The sequence below is a fragment of the Photinus pyralis genome, unplaced genomic scaffold, assembly GCF_008802855.1.
Source record: "Photinus pyralis isolate 1611_PpyrPB1 unplaced genomic scaffold, Ppyr1.3 Ppyr1.4_LG1, whole genome shotgun sequence".
Classification (NCBI taxonomy): domain Eukaryota; kingdom Metazoa; phylum Arthropoda; class Insecta; order Coleoptera; family Lampyridae; genus Photinus; species Photinus pyralis.
In genome coordinates this window covers 30,059,202-30,072,891 of record NW_022170249.1, presented here as the reverse complement: position 1 = coordinate 30,072,891, position 13,690 = coordinate 30,059,202, and the positions used below count along the sequence as shown (strand labels likewise).

The window sequence follows — 13,690 nt, the reverse complement described above, 5'->3', positions numbered from 1 at the left end:
AACTATTTACAAGTATAAATTATTGTGTGCAGATAAAGCCGAGGATAAAGCGCATTTTTTTAAACCGAAATAGTTGGGTTATGTTATAAGGTAGTCCTAGTCCGTAGTAGCACCATTGAATTTATAAATTCAATGGTAGCACGCATACTATATTTATCGATGTTTTACCTTGTTGGTCAAGATGAGTAACGGGAAGGGGAATCTTTAGACAAACATTTAAAGGCCCCCTGGCATACATTCAAAATACAAATACAGTGAATCTTTTTTAAATGCGAACATAGGAGTTTGCATGCAATGTAATTTCCCTATGTTCGATTTAAAAAAAAAACACATCAATCTATTGAGTAGTTCAAATGAGTAGTAGATACAATTGCCAGCTGTCACATTTTTTAAAATACCGCCGTCCAATTTAATTACGAAATCGGTTAGGTTATTGCTTAGAATGTCATGGAGGCCAGTTCGAACATTTGTTGTAATTGTTTTTGTTATTTATTTTCTTCATTTATGTATTGAATAAATCAAATTAGTAGAATACCAGGTGCACATGACCTACAAATAATTGAAGGTTGGTTCACAATGAATTGTGGTGACAGCGCGTGGCCTGTGAGGTCAAGTTATCGTAAGTTATCGTAAATTTATCCTAAAGTTGCTATGGCCTCACACGGCTTATTTAAAAAAAATCTTACCGAGTGCTCTTCATCATAAAGACTATCAGTTGCTGTTCATAGTCACACAAGTTGCACGATTTGGGAATGTGAACCGCGCACACCTCATAGATTGATGTGTTTTTTTTAAAATCGAACATAGGGAAATTACATTGCATGCAAACTCCTATGTTCGCATTTAAAAAAAATTCACTGTATGTATAATGCAAGAAATTCTCCGAAATATTGTTTTTCCCTTTGTAGGTACTTTCTACCAGCATTTTCGCAGTGGCGAATTTAGGATTTGGTCTAGGGAGGGGCGCATACAATTTTTAAAGTAATATATTAAAAAAAAACATTTATTATACGCGAGATTATACGGATAAAAATAGAACATTTTTGGGCAAATATTGAGCAAGTATAACTAATTCTTCATAAACTAAGAAAAGAACAAACCAGGAAATGTCTAAATGACAAAGTCGAGCTTTATTTTTGTTAGAATAGAATCCAATAGGTATTCTTACACGATTAGGCGATTGTGCGCAGGTACACCATCTTGTTGAAACCAACAGTTTCCAACTTTTGTTTTCTTTTGTGTGCCGGACATCGTTTTATTCGTAAAAAAAATGCTACTCAACTTAGAATCTACTTTTTTTACATGCCATATAAAAAGATAAAGTTGATAATGATTTCTCCGAAATGAAACCCACGTCTCTTGAAAAACTCAATAAGTGACAATGAGAAAATGTTTTTTTTGTATCTGCTCAAATAACATCTGAAAAAAATAAAAACGAAATCATTAAATTTCTTGTCTCCAATTTGACTATATATCCTGTATGGTTTCCGTAATTCCCATGATGTCCGCATGCGTAACTATACCACTGTCTAGGAGCCCCCCCTCCCCTTTGAATCCGCGCCTGCATTTCCGAGATATTCATAATTAAATTTTCACATTCCGAGTAGATTGGTCTCGTTTACACGATCTTTCCTCCCTTTGTGAGTACTCGCCTCCGACAATCAGTTCTCGAGATAGAAGGAATTATATCCGAACACGATAAGGGACCAAGAAGGAGGACTATGGTTGGTAGAAATTAATTTCTTTCGTCGAGACCTTTCATTAGACAGAGCACCATGACGCCTAACACCAGTTTGATAATTAATCGTGAAATATCGAACGCGATTATGTGCAGATACGGAGACGAAGATTTGAATCGAAATTTTCACAAAAAGTTATAGGTGATATCCCCAAAAACAAGCAAAATACCCATTAAAAATTGAAATTTTTTGCGTACTTAGATCATCCAGAAATGTCGCGAAACGCGTAATTCCGAAGTATCGAGGTCGTAGGTCGAACCACGACAGATATCACGGAAAGGGGAGGGGATGGGAAAAGCCACTGGCCGGGCGCAGCTACGGTTTAAATTTGGTAAGGATCGGCCGGTAAACAGGGGATATATCGTGAACATATATCGAGCGACTCGGTTAAGGTTAGGTCCAAAATCATGCTCAAGGTCAAAGTAAGGTAAATGTCGATCTAACCTAACTGTGCATTTCGACCGTTATTAACCACCGTCTGGACCTAACATAACCTAACTGAGCATTTCGACGTAACCTAACCTAACTGCGCATTTCGATCTAATTTAACTCAACCGCCGTCTATACCTAACCTAACAGCGCATCTCGATCTAACCTAACATCGGTCTCGACCTAGCCTAACCGCAGTCACAGTCAGATTTTCGGAAGGGAGATAGAGCCCCAAATACCAATAACAAGTACAAATTGTGCACAACCCTTGTGCAGGTAAAGCGCATTTTTTTACACACCCCTACGAAATTTCTACTATAAATAAGAATCATCCTACACAAAACTAAATTTGGAAAATGACGCTACATTTGCTTTTATTCCAAGTGGCTATGTATCAAATTTCATTTGAATGCCTCCATAAATAAGAAAGTTGGCACTGCGCATGCGCAAAACCAAATTTTGAAACTGGCGTTATATTTGCTTTTATTCCAAGTAGCTATGTATCAAATTTTATTTAAATGCCCAATGGTTATATTTCTTCCAAACGTCCTAATCGCCCTTTGTACTTTCCTTTGACAATTCAGTCTTAAGATATAAGGAAGATTATGGTTAGTATAAATTAATTCCTTTCGTTGAGGCCTTTCATTAGAGTACCATGAAGGATAAAACTAGTTCCACTCCCCCCCCCCCCTTCCCCCTCCACTCCGTACTTTGATAAGTGGACAGAGAGAAAGGCAGTAGTTTGTAGAAAACTGTTCCTTTCGTTGAGACCTTTCATTAGAATACCATGAAGGATAGAACATGTCGAGGAACATGTGTTTATGGACGGACGGACAAAGCGTAAACAATAGCACTTTTTTTTTAATTCTTAAAAAATGCGCTAAAAATAGGTGTGCCAAAAGTCGTACTGCGCATGCGCAATAGTCAACTTTCTTATTTGTGGAGCAATTTGATAGAAATTTTTATGGTGGGTTACTTTAATAAAAGGAAACAAATGAAAAAATCGTATTGCGCCCAATATAGATTACACCCCAAAACTGAAAACAACCGTAAAATACCGCATTTTGGCAGGTATTTGTGCAAAATATATGTACATACTCTAGCGGAGTCTTAAAATGTGAGGCATTTTGCCAACCTATGCGATGAGATTGACTAAAAAAGAGAGTATCATAAAAACAGTTCAACAACACCTGAAACGACCCTTACTAAATTTTCACAACGATTATGCAAAACAAAAGAAAAATTGACAAATGGTAAAACAATAGCAAACGGCGTATGTTAACAACACGGCGGTGAGTTCAAAATAACGAATAAGCTTAGAACGAGGCTTAGAAATAAGTGGCTTACTTTTTCTTGGTAAACCCGATGTCATATTTGGCGCAGAATATCGCAGTGAGGGCTTACGGGAATTACGCTTCTACAGGGTGGTGACTTGCGTAACGCATCATAGGGATTTCAATGTAAAATTCATAACATGCGATTATTGGCTCCCCAAATTATTTTAGAGCAAAAATGTATTAAGGTTTTTTGTAGGAAAAAATTTTTTTACGTCAATCAACCGTATTAGTTTTCAATTTTTTGCATAATAAAGACGGAAAATTGGAAAATAAAACCCCCATCTTTTTCAATAATCTGTGATGCCATGGAATTTTATAATACAAAAACTACGCCAATATCCGTCATGCCATGGAATGTCCGCTATAAAACAAATCAAATTCTATCAAAAAGTATTATATTTAGAACAGCGAATTCAACATAAAGAAAGACCAAATTACTAAAAACGGTTTCCTAATATAACAATTTACAATAAATGTTCGAATAAGTCACCATTAACTGCAATACAGTAACCAAGTCGATCATAAAATCCATTTCGAACTGCTGCTAATTGATAACTGGATATCTTTTTGTTTTAGAAAATTCCATGGCATCGCAGATTATTGAAAAAGATGGGGGTTTTATTTTCCAATTTTCCGTCTTTATTATGCAAAAAATTGAAAACTAATAGGGTTGATTGACGTAAAAAATTTTTTCCTACAAAAAACCTTAATATATTTTTACTCTAAAATAGTTTGGGGAGCCAATAATCGCATGTTATGAATTTTACATTGAAATCCCTATGATGCGTTACGCAAGTCACCACCCTGTATAATTGTGCGTTATGAAACTAACGGATTTTTAGCGACTAATGTAGCAAAACACTATAAGGAAAACGGTAGCAAACAGTTGTTAAATTTGACGTGTCGCAAAGAACCTTATTTGGTGAAATACGAGGTGAAATACATTGATCAGTCGAACATAAGGTTAGTTCAAAGAGAAAATCCTACTTTATAAGGCTTCTGTTTGATATTTATAAATGACCTATCTATAGAGAGGCGGACAAAGCACGGACAATAACGCTTTTTTTTAATTTCCGTCAAATTTATTAAAAAATTGAGCTGATTAAAACTAGGGTCATGGCACTGGTAGTTGACCAGTACCCAGTAGTTGACCAAATTATGTTTAATGCCCGAAAATAAGGAATCTGTAACACCCTGCTCACATGCAATGATTTCATATTTCTTTCTCACTCTTTCTTTAGTAGGTAGCACGATTATAGTTTGAAATTTGTGCAATAGATGGCAATTCTGAGTCGGTAAAAAAATTTACATTAACACGGCGTTCAACAAGTGACAGTGCTTATAAGCGTGGTGAGTATGCTCGTTTTTACTTATCTGTAATCATCTCTCAATGTATTTATTTTTTTAACAAACTAGTTGACATAGTATTAACCTCAGATATAAATTAAAGAATGTTGTATTTGCTGGTAGCTAAATTTTTCCTTTTTGTTGTAAAAAAATAGGTGGTCAACTACTAGAATTTAATATTTTGTGAAACACCAGTAGTTGTCCAAATTGGTCAACGATTGGTGTTTGAGAGGAATTCAAGATTTTGTGTCTTTGTTTGTTTTATACCTTTGAATAAGTGTAGAGAATGCGTTTTAGTTTATAAAAATAAGGTGTTTTCAAATGAATCTAGTAGTTGACCACGATTATATAGTGGTCAATTATTAGTGTTTTCGCATGGTCAAGGTAGGTCCACTATTGGTGTTTTCTGATGGTCAACGGATTTATTTTATTTTCAGCGAAATGAAGAAGAGTTTTTTCAAATACAGCGAAGAACAATTACAACAAGCTATCAATGACATTTCAAATAATGTCTGCTCCATTCGACAAGCTGAAAGATTGTACGGTGTACCTCATTCTACCCTAATAACCAAATTAAAAGGCAGATCTTCTTTAACGAGACAAATGGGCCCTCCTACCATCCTTTCTAAAGAAGAGGAAGATCTCTTAGTTAGGTGGCTTCTCGCTAATGCTAAAAAGGGGTTCCCTATTAACAAAACATCTCTTTGTGAAACTGTTTGCGAGATTATTAAAAACGATGATCGAGTTCACAAATTTCGTGATGGAGTGCCTGGCAAAAAGTGGTTTTCATCATTTTTAAAACGTCATCCGGAAATTACTCAACGACATGCCGAATCTATTAATGGAGCGCGAGCGTGTGTTACTGAGGCATCAATAAGAGCGTGGCATGCTTCAGTGAGAACATACCTAATTGAAGAAAACGCCGAGGATATCTTAAGTGATCCGACGAGAATTTTAAACTCCGATGAGTCAGGTTTTGCCACTAACCCAAAGACGGGACTTGTGTTGGGTCCCCGTGGTATGAAAAACTTTTATGAAGTGAAATCTGGATCTGAAAAAGAATGTATCACTTCTTTATTTACCATATCCGCCGATGGAGAAATATACCCTCCTATGATTGTTTACCCGTATGAAAGGATTCCGGCAGAAATTGTGAGGAACACAAATCCTGAGTGGGTCATTGGTATGTTGTCTCATTGCTCCATCTTAAAAAGGTTTTTACCTACATCTTATTTTTTATTTCAGGTCGTTCAAAAAAGGGCTGGATGACTAGTGAGACGTTTTTCAGTTACGTGGCCAACACCTTATTGCCCCAGTTACGAAACAAGGGTATAAAGTTACCTATATTATACATACTCGATGGGCACAAATCGCACTTAACTTATTGCTTAAGCAAATTTTGTGGTGAAAATGGCATTTTCCTGTATGCTCTTCTTCCAAATGCAACACACATTTTACAGCCTGCCGACGTGTCGTTGTTTTTTCCATTAAAATGTAAATGGAAAAATGTTGTTTCTGAGTGGAAAAAAAGCAACAACAACAAAATAGTGAATAAGGCCACTTTTCCAATTTTGTTGGAAAAATCAGTGCAGCAAATTAGTTTAGAGACCGTAAAAAATGGGTTTCGGAAGTGTGGCTTATATCCTTTTGATGTTGAGGCGGTGGATTTTTCAAAATGTATGCGCGATTCTTCGCGGATCTTGGGAGACTCCACCAAAAATGAAACCACCAAACCAACCACTTTTGATGTACCTCATTTTCTGTATTTCGACTCACTTATATCAAGTGAAAGGCGAGAACAGTTTAAACAAGCAGAAGCGGGAGAATGGATCTGTGATGAATCAGCGAAAGAGTTATATTACGTTTGGAGAAAATTGAAAAAGAGGTGCCAGGATCAAAAAACAGAGAACATACTATTAGATACAGAAAACCAAGAAACTCGCCAAAAAACTAGTTATACTGAATTGGAAAATAACATAGAGACTACAAATCAAGAAACAGAATACCAAGAAACTAGTAATACTGAATTGGGAAATATCATAGAGACCACAAATCAAGAAACAGACTACCAAGAAACTAGTAATACTGAATTGGAAGATATCATAGAGACCACAAATCAAGAAGCAGGGTACAATAAATATTGTGATGCGACTAATAACATTTTGATCGAACGCGAAGAAGATGCAGCCAAAGAACAAAAACGGGTTATAATTCACAGCGATATTACTTTAAAACTTCCAGTATTACAATCAGGAACAAAAAAAGTTAGCGCTGCCTTCCTGGATCATATTTTTTGGCCCGAAGAATCACCCGAAAAAAAAGAGATAAGTAAGAAGGAAAAGCTGCCTTATGCAACAACATCACGTAAATGGTTACAGTTCCATGAAGAAAAAGAAACAATCAAAAAGGAAAAAGAAAGAGCAAAGAAAGAAAAGGCTTCATTAAGAAAACGGAAACAAGAGGAAAAAGCCAAAGAAGCTGAAATCAAAAAATCAAAGGCATCTAAAATTAAGAAAAGGAGAAACAAAATCAATGATCTCAATAGCTCAGAAAGTGAGGAAGAGGAATGGCAAGAGAGTGGCTCGAGTATGGATGATGTATCATCAGAACACTACAGCAGTGACAATGAAAATGAAGACCCTAATGTGTCTAAAAAACTCAAGCAAGATATTAAAATTGGTGACTTTTATGTTGTTGCATTTCCAGGAAAGAAAAAGTATCATAACTATGTTTGCTCTGTGCAAAATATGTATGGCTGCGAATATGAAGTACAAGCGTTTACGCCTGTAGAAGAAAGTAACACGTTGTTTAACGTCATAGAAAATGACATCAGTATTGTAAATGTTGACCAGTTTGTTAAAAAACTGGATACACCGGATGTTATAATCAGTGGAAATCGAACCAAATTTAAGTTCGCGAAAGATGTCTTTTGAATATTAATTTGGAAACATATTTGAGGAATAAATGTTTTATCGTTTAACAGTGGTTTTACTTACTCTATTTTAGTGGTCAACAACTGGATACATTCCGGTCAGATATTAGTTCTTGCTGGTCAATAATTGGTGAGTTGGGTACTTTTTCACAAAAAAAATTTTTTCTCATGACAAATGAAAGGTTTGTTTCCAACCTCGGTGTTAAATAGAACCACAAAACCTCACTACTTTTTATACCATTTATAGTTTCAATTAAAATTCAGTCGTTTAGGAACTATATATATTATTTTAATGAAATGTGCTTAACTGGTCAATAATCGGTGCCATGACCCTAGTTAGTATTCGTCAATGTTTAAAAGTTTTCCATTTAATCAACCAAAGAGGAACATACTGCTGTTTATTACGCAAAAAAGGGATTATACCTAAGCTTTTGTTGGTAGGTATACGTATTAACGTATGGAATATTTTTTGGCGTGTGAAGATAAACTTTGTTTGTTATCATCCTGATAACGTTAAATCTTAACTAAGTAAGGTCTATTTACTACTACCGTTTTTCAATACTGCTACGCAATTGCACTAGTCCTCGACAAAGACCTTTTTGGAAGAAATTGACTAAAAGGCGGATTGCGCAGGAGACGAATTAGCCACTCGCGCTTCTAAATTGATAGCTTCAAATATAAATTATAAGTTTTCTTCTTAAATTGATATAAATTACGTATTGTTGCGTTACAGTGAATACAATTTTACTTTACTGGTGAAAGTAAGCTATTTAGGAAAGATCTTCAGGTTGGTATGTTAAAGTTTGGTTTTTATATACATTTTATTTATTATCCCTTCCAAAAGAATCGTGAACACAAAAAACTAAATGAGATGATACTTTGTGAAACAGAATCATCTATAGTAGATATTGCGTTTCGACAAGTAAACATTCTTCAAGAAGTAATAATATACTATTTGTTTAAGGAAAATAGAAAAATTTACACTGCAATAATATCAAGTGTCAAACATGATGTAAAGTAACCTACATAGCCGGAAGTTAATATCCATATCATATGTTTGTCTAAAAAAACCAAGTATGGCGCTTTCGACATCCTTTCAAGATTCCACTCGACCGCATTACAAAATACCGCAACCGTATTATCTTGAGCGAATTGGTTGTTAATTAAAAGAGTGACTTGAAATTACCCCTCATTGTACCACTAAAACTGGGAAATACAGGTGCCTCAACTGCACTGCTCTCTGTAGTGCATCCGGTGTTGATTTCATTAACTGCTCCGCAAAAGAAAACTTCACACCATATTTAAATTAAACCATTCATTTATGCAAAATTGCCAGAACTTGAAGAAGGGCGAGCGACTTTTTTGGTGGTAATTCATTTTTTGAACAATGCAAAATTAACAATTTTCTCAGAGTTCGATACCCTAAAACAATGTGCGTCAAATGGGGATTGCATATAGTCTCCGTTTAATTTTAGCTAAATAAGTGTCTCTTTTTTGCGTACAATTGAAACAATCCTTTGATGACAAACGTTACTTGAATTATGTTCTTAAACAATGAAAGGTTATTCACATACACACATACATTATTCTATTGTTCGCCATAACAAGGTTCAAATTTAAAGACTCATTATTATGGGCGTAATAAACGGATTTGCTAAATCCCATGTAAATAACTCATTAAGTGGTGATTATCACGTTTTCGTTTCTTGAAGGTTGTAAAAAGACAGCACGTATAAATATTAATTTGAGGCCTATTTGTTTGCAAGAATGAAAGCATCAATGGACGTGCTGTATTTCTTTAAATAAGATGTCTATAATATATTATCACTGTACACATTTATCTGTTCTAACAGATGCTTTTGGGACAGAGCTACATGATGTGGGGACGGCGACATCTGGGCGCCATCTCCTAGCGTGTTATTTTTCAGTTTTTTCCTATCTTCTACAGATTTGGTCCCATTGTTTTCAAATTGTCGTCGGAAAGATCGTGTAAATGCGCACAACTCCTGCGTGGCCGAATGTTAACCACCATTTGCAACCTCGGGGGGTAGTCGACTTTGGGCGGCCAAAAGTTTCTTAGAGCTCCAATCGCGGTCTCCTTTTCTCGTGTCTGCGCATGCGCATATTTCTGTACACCTTTATTAGAAGCAAGTGCACACACCGCACTTTTGTTTATTTACAATGGCCAAAAGTAATCAATATTGTAGTGTTTACGCGAGGGGTAAATCGCTAGGCAAAATCGTGTACACCAAACTTCATACTTCACGTATTTCACCAATACTTCATGGACTTCATCAGTACTTCACGGACTTCATCAATACTTCACGCACTTCATCAATACTTCACGCACTTCATCAATACTTCACGGACTTCACCAATACTTCATGGACTTCATCAATACTTCACCGAACTTCACGGACTTCACCGTCACTTCATGTATTCCACCAAAAACTTCACGGACTTCACTGATACTTTATGAACTTCACTGATATTTTGCACTGGACAAAATCTCATCCTTTTTTCTAGAGTTCTTGCAATTAAAACAAAGCACTCAAAGCAGTAAAAGATGTAGAATGTATTGATATAAATGATAATAGACGCATAACAAAAACGAAACGGTAATATACAGTAAAATAAAAACATACTTTGTTTATACATAGAGGTAAGTACATAGACGAAATTGAAAAGAATCAATTTTTTTTAAGAAATTTAAAAAAATGTGCTTTTGTTTGAGTTTTGCCCGTCCGTCGGACCCACTTTTGCGGTTTTGAATTACTTTTAGGGGAATGGTCCCAGAGCCCTGGAATATGTAGCCTATACCTTGAAGGTGTGCCACACGGTCATCAAATTTCGCTGTATTAAGGGAGGTGGCCTCCATCAATTATTTCCTGAGATGCTGTTTTTGAAAGTAAAAGTAAAACGTGCATTACTTTTACATACGGCAATCAATTGGCGCATGGCTTTAGTGGTGCAGTAAAAATTTTGAAAATGGGGAGGGGGGACGGGGGTAAACACCCGTTCCACCTTTCATGGTCTCATCGAAATAAATTGGTTTGCACAAACTATAACGTTACCGCGCGACTCTTTTTCAAGTTCAGTTCATGGCGCGGGGGGGGGGCGTATTTTATCTTTCATGATATTCTAATTAAAGGTCTCAACGAAAGGAATTAATTTCTACCAACCATAGTCCTCTTCTTCGATCCCTTACCGTGATTGGATATATCCCCTTATATCTCCACAACAGATTGTTGGAAGAGTACTCACAAAGGGCGATTGGGACATCTTAAAGAAATATATCCATTGAGCGATTATCTCGAAAACGGTTAATCGGAGGAAAGTACTTTCAAAGGCAAAATCAATCGGGGGTGTCGGAGGATTTTCAATGTCCTCCCATCAATCATCTACTAAGAAAGTAAATATCGATAACATGCTACTACCTTCTAACCCAACCATTTACTAAGCTATTTCGGTTTAAAAAATGGCCCTTTATCTTTATCTGCACAGGAGTTGTGATTTTATAAGCTTTTCTTATCAAATTTCTGTTATACCTATGCAGTTATACTAAATGGTTCACTTCCTATTAATGTAATAGGTCATGTTAAAATACGAGTTAAAATATATCTTTTATTAACAGATATCTGGCTCTTTATACCATATAAAGGTGTTCAATTCTTCTTTTAAAAATTTCATTTCAACAAACAAAATAAGCGGGAAAATATTGCTTAGGCCTTGTAAAAGGTATTGTAACATATTACCAGGCTGAACTCTTAATCCTTTTACAACAGGTTGCATTTTTAGGGGATTATTTTCAAGAATTATGCTAATGGTGTTGTTTGTGGGATAGTATTGACCTCGGGATTGACATTGTAGTCGTAAATAACTCAATGGCGTGGCCAGAAACTTGATTTGGAAGGGGCTGATGTACTAAGTTGTGGAGGGTGCTGAAATTTTAAGGAAAACAAAAGCCGCTATCCACGTGACAAATTTTCCGTCTGTCGATTTTATTTTAATATACCTAATAAAAGTGTTATCGAAGTGTTATTTAGCTACCTGAACCTGATGGTAATAAAGGAAAGGATTTATTAAATTTTTAAAAGGAAACAATTTACGATCTTTGTACCTACACATAAATACGACGCAAGGACTATCAGTACGTCTATGAGTCGCTGTCTCATCAGGGCGTCTGTCGCCTGTGTAACTGTCCTTTTGTTTTGTAGAAATGGGCATAGTTAGTCATTCATAAATAAATGCCATACTTTTGCGGATAAAAAAGTTACCTTTCAGCATAGATTTTTTAATCTATGCTTTCAGTTTTATTTCGCTGAAATTTATTTAATTTTACCTCGAATTTTACTTAGTGGTGACGACCGTGAATTGAACTACCGTACGATTTTTGTTAACGGATATGATTATAAACTTCGCCACAACCTCATGCATTTTTCCAATAGTTCGCTTAAACTTCACTAACTTCACCAATACTTCATGGACTTCATCAGTACTTCATGGACTTCATCAATACTTCACGGACTTCATCAGTACTTCACGAACTTCACCAATATTTCATGGACTTCACCAAAACTTCATATGAACTTCACGGACTTCATCACACTTGTACACCATACTTCACCAGTGGTTCACCCCTCGTGTTTACGGCTCTAAAAGATTACACATTTTCAATCAATGTCATAAAGAGCAAGGATAGTTTAAAACGTCACATTTTATCTCGTTACTTTCATGAATTTTAAATGTGATCAGTCCAATTATACAGTCAACAACAACGATAATTTAAGAAATCGTTGTAGAACGTTGAATATTTCCAAAGTCTTTAATTGTAAACACTGCAATTAGCCAATTACATAAGCAACTATAGGGATAAGTTAAACAATCATCGTGTAACGCATAACATTTCCAAAGTCTTTAATTGTGAACAGTGCAATTACACAACAAACAATAGGAGATATATATGCCATTCCTTGACACACTCTGCTTTGAATGTTTTTCTCTATCACTGCTATCAGTGTAACTACGCTACAATTAAGCGCTCGCTTAAAGCGTGACCTATTGGCACAAACGTTCTCAAAAATTTGATTTGTGATCAGTGTAATTTCACTACTTACGATAAGCCTCGCGATAAGCATAACTTAAAGCGGCTTATTCACATTCAAGGATGTTACGTGCACTCTGTGCGATTAGGTATGCCACAAATAGTAGGAAAAATTTATATCATCGACACATCGAAAAATACCAACAGTTTAATTTGTGGTCGGTGTAATTAATTAATTAATTACCTATGAGGCCGTTGTAAAGCATAATCGACGTAAGGAAATGTCGGCGAGTTATTGTGAAGTTGTACGAGTGCGGTGGAAATTGAATGATAAATTGTGACCTTTATTTGTAATTAGAAAATTAAGTTAATTGCGTGTTCATGCTAATTCAATACTTTTTTTATTTTTTTATTTTGCCTTTATTTAAGAGTGGGCGGGGTTTCAGCCAAGGCTGCTCTACCAACCCAACCCGCTATCTATTTACAGATATCCATGCCCGAACCCGGATTCGAACCAGGGACCCTTAGCACCACAGTTCAGCTTTAACTCAACTGCGCCACACGGGCTTATTTATCAAACGATTGTGCTGCAATTTGCAACACATGGTAAAATGGGAAGGAAGATCTTCGTGCAACGCGCACTTAGGTTCGAACCCGCAAGATCGACGACTGGGAGATGACGGCTTTGCTAACTGAACTAACCGCATCCCATTAAGTGTCGTCAATCCGTTTTTGATCGCCCGTTATTATAATTGCAACAAACTAATACGTATAATTAAAGATTAAAACCCTACCGAAGCTATTGAATACTCTTTAAATGTGTATATTAGTCAATTACACAGACACACCGACGATTTTAATG

General features: G+C 35.9%; 1 protein-coding gene across 1 annotated transcript; it reads left to right on the top strand.

Annotated features, from left to right (window-relative positions):
- Positions 1 to 5,139: 5,139 nt before the first annotated feature.
- Positions 5,140 to 8,099, top strand: LOC116160453. The gene is made up of 2 exons (XM_031473645.1): positions 5,140 to 6,035; positions 6,098 to 8,099. The coding sequence occupies exons 1-2, from the start codon at positions 5,228 to 5,230 to the stop codon at positions 7,783 to 7,785; spliced, it is 2,496 nt and encodes an 831-aa protein (XP_031329505.1). The 5' UTR covers positions 5,140 to 5,227; the 3' UTR covers positions 7,786 to 8,099.
- The last annotated feature ends 5,591 nt before the right edge of the window (positions 8,100 to 13,690 follow it).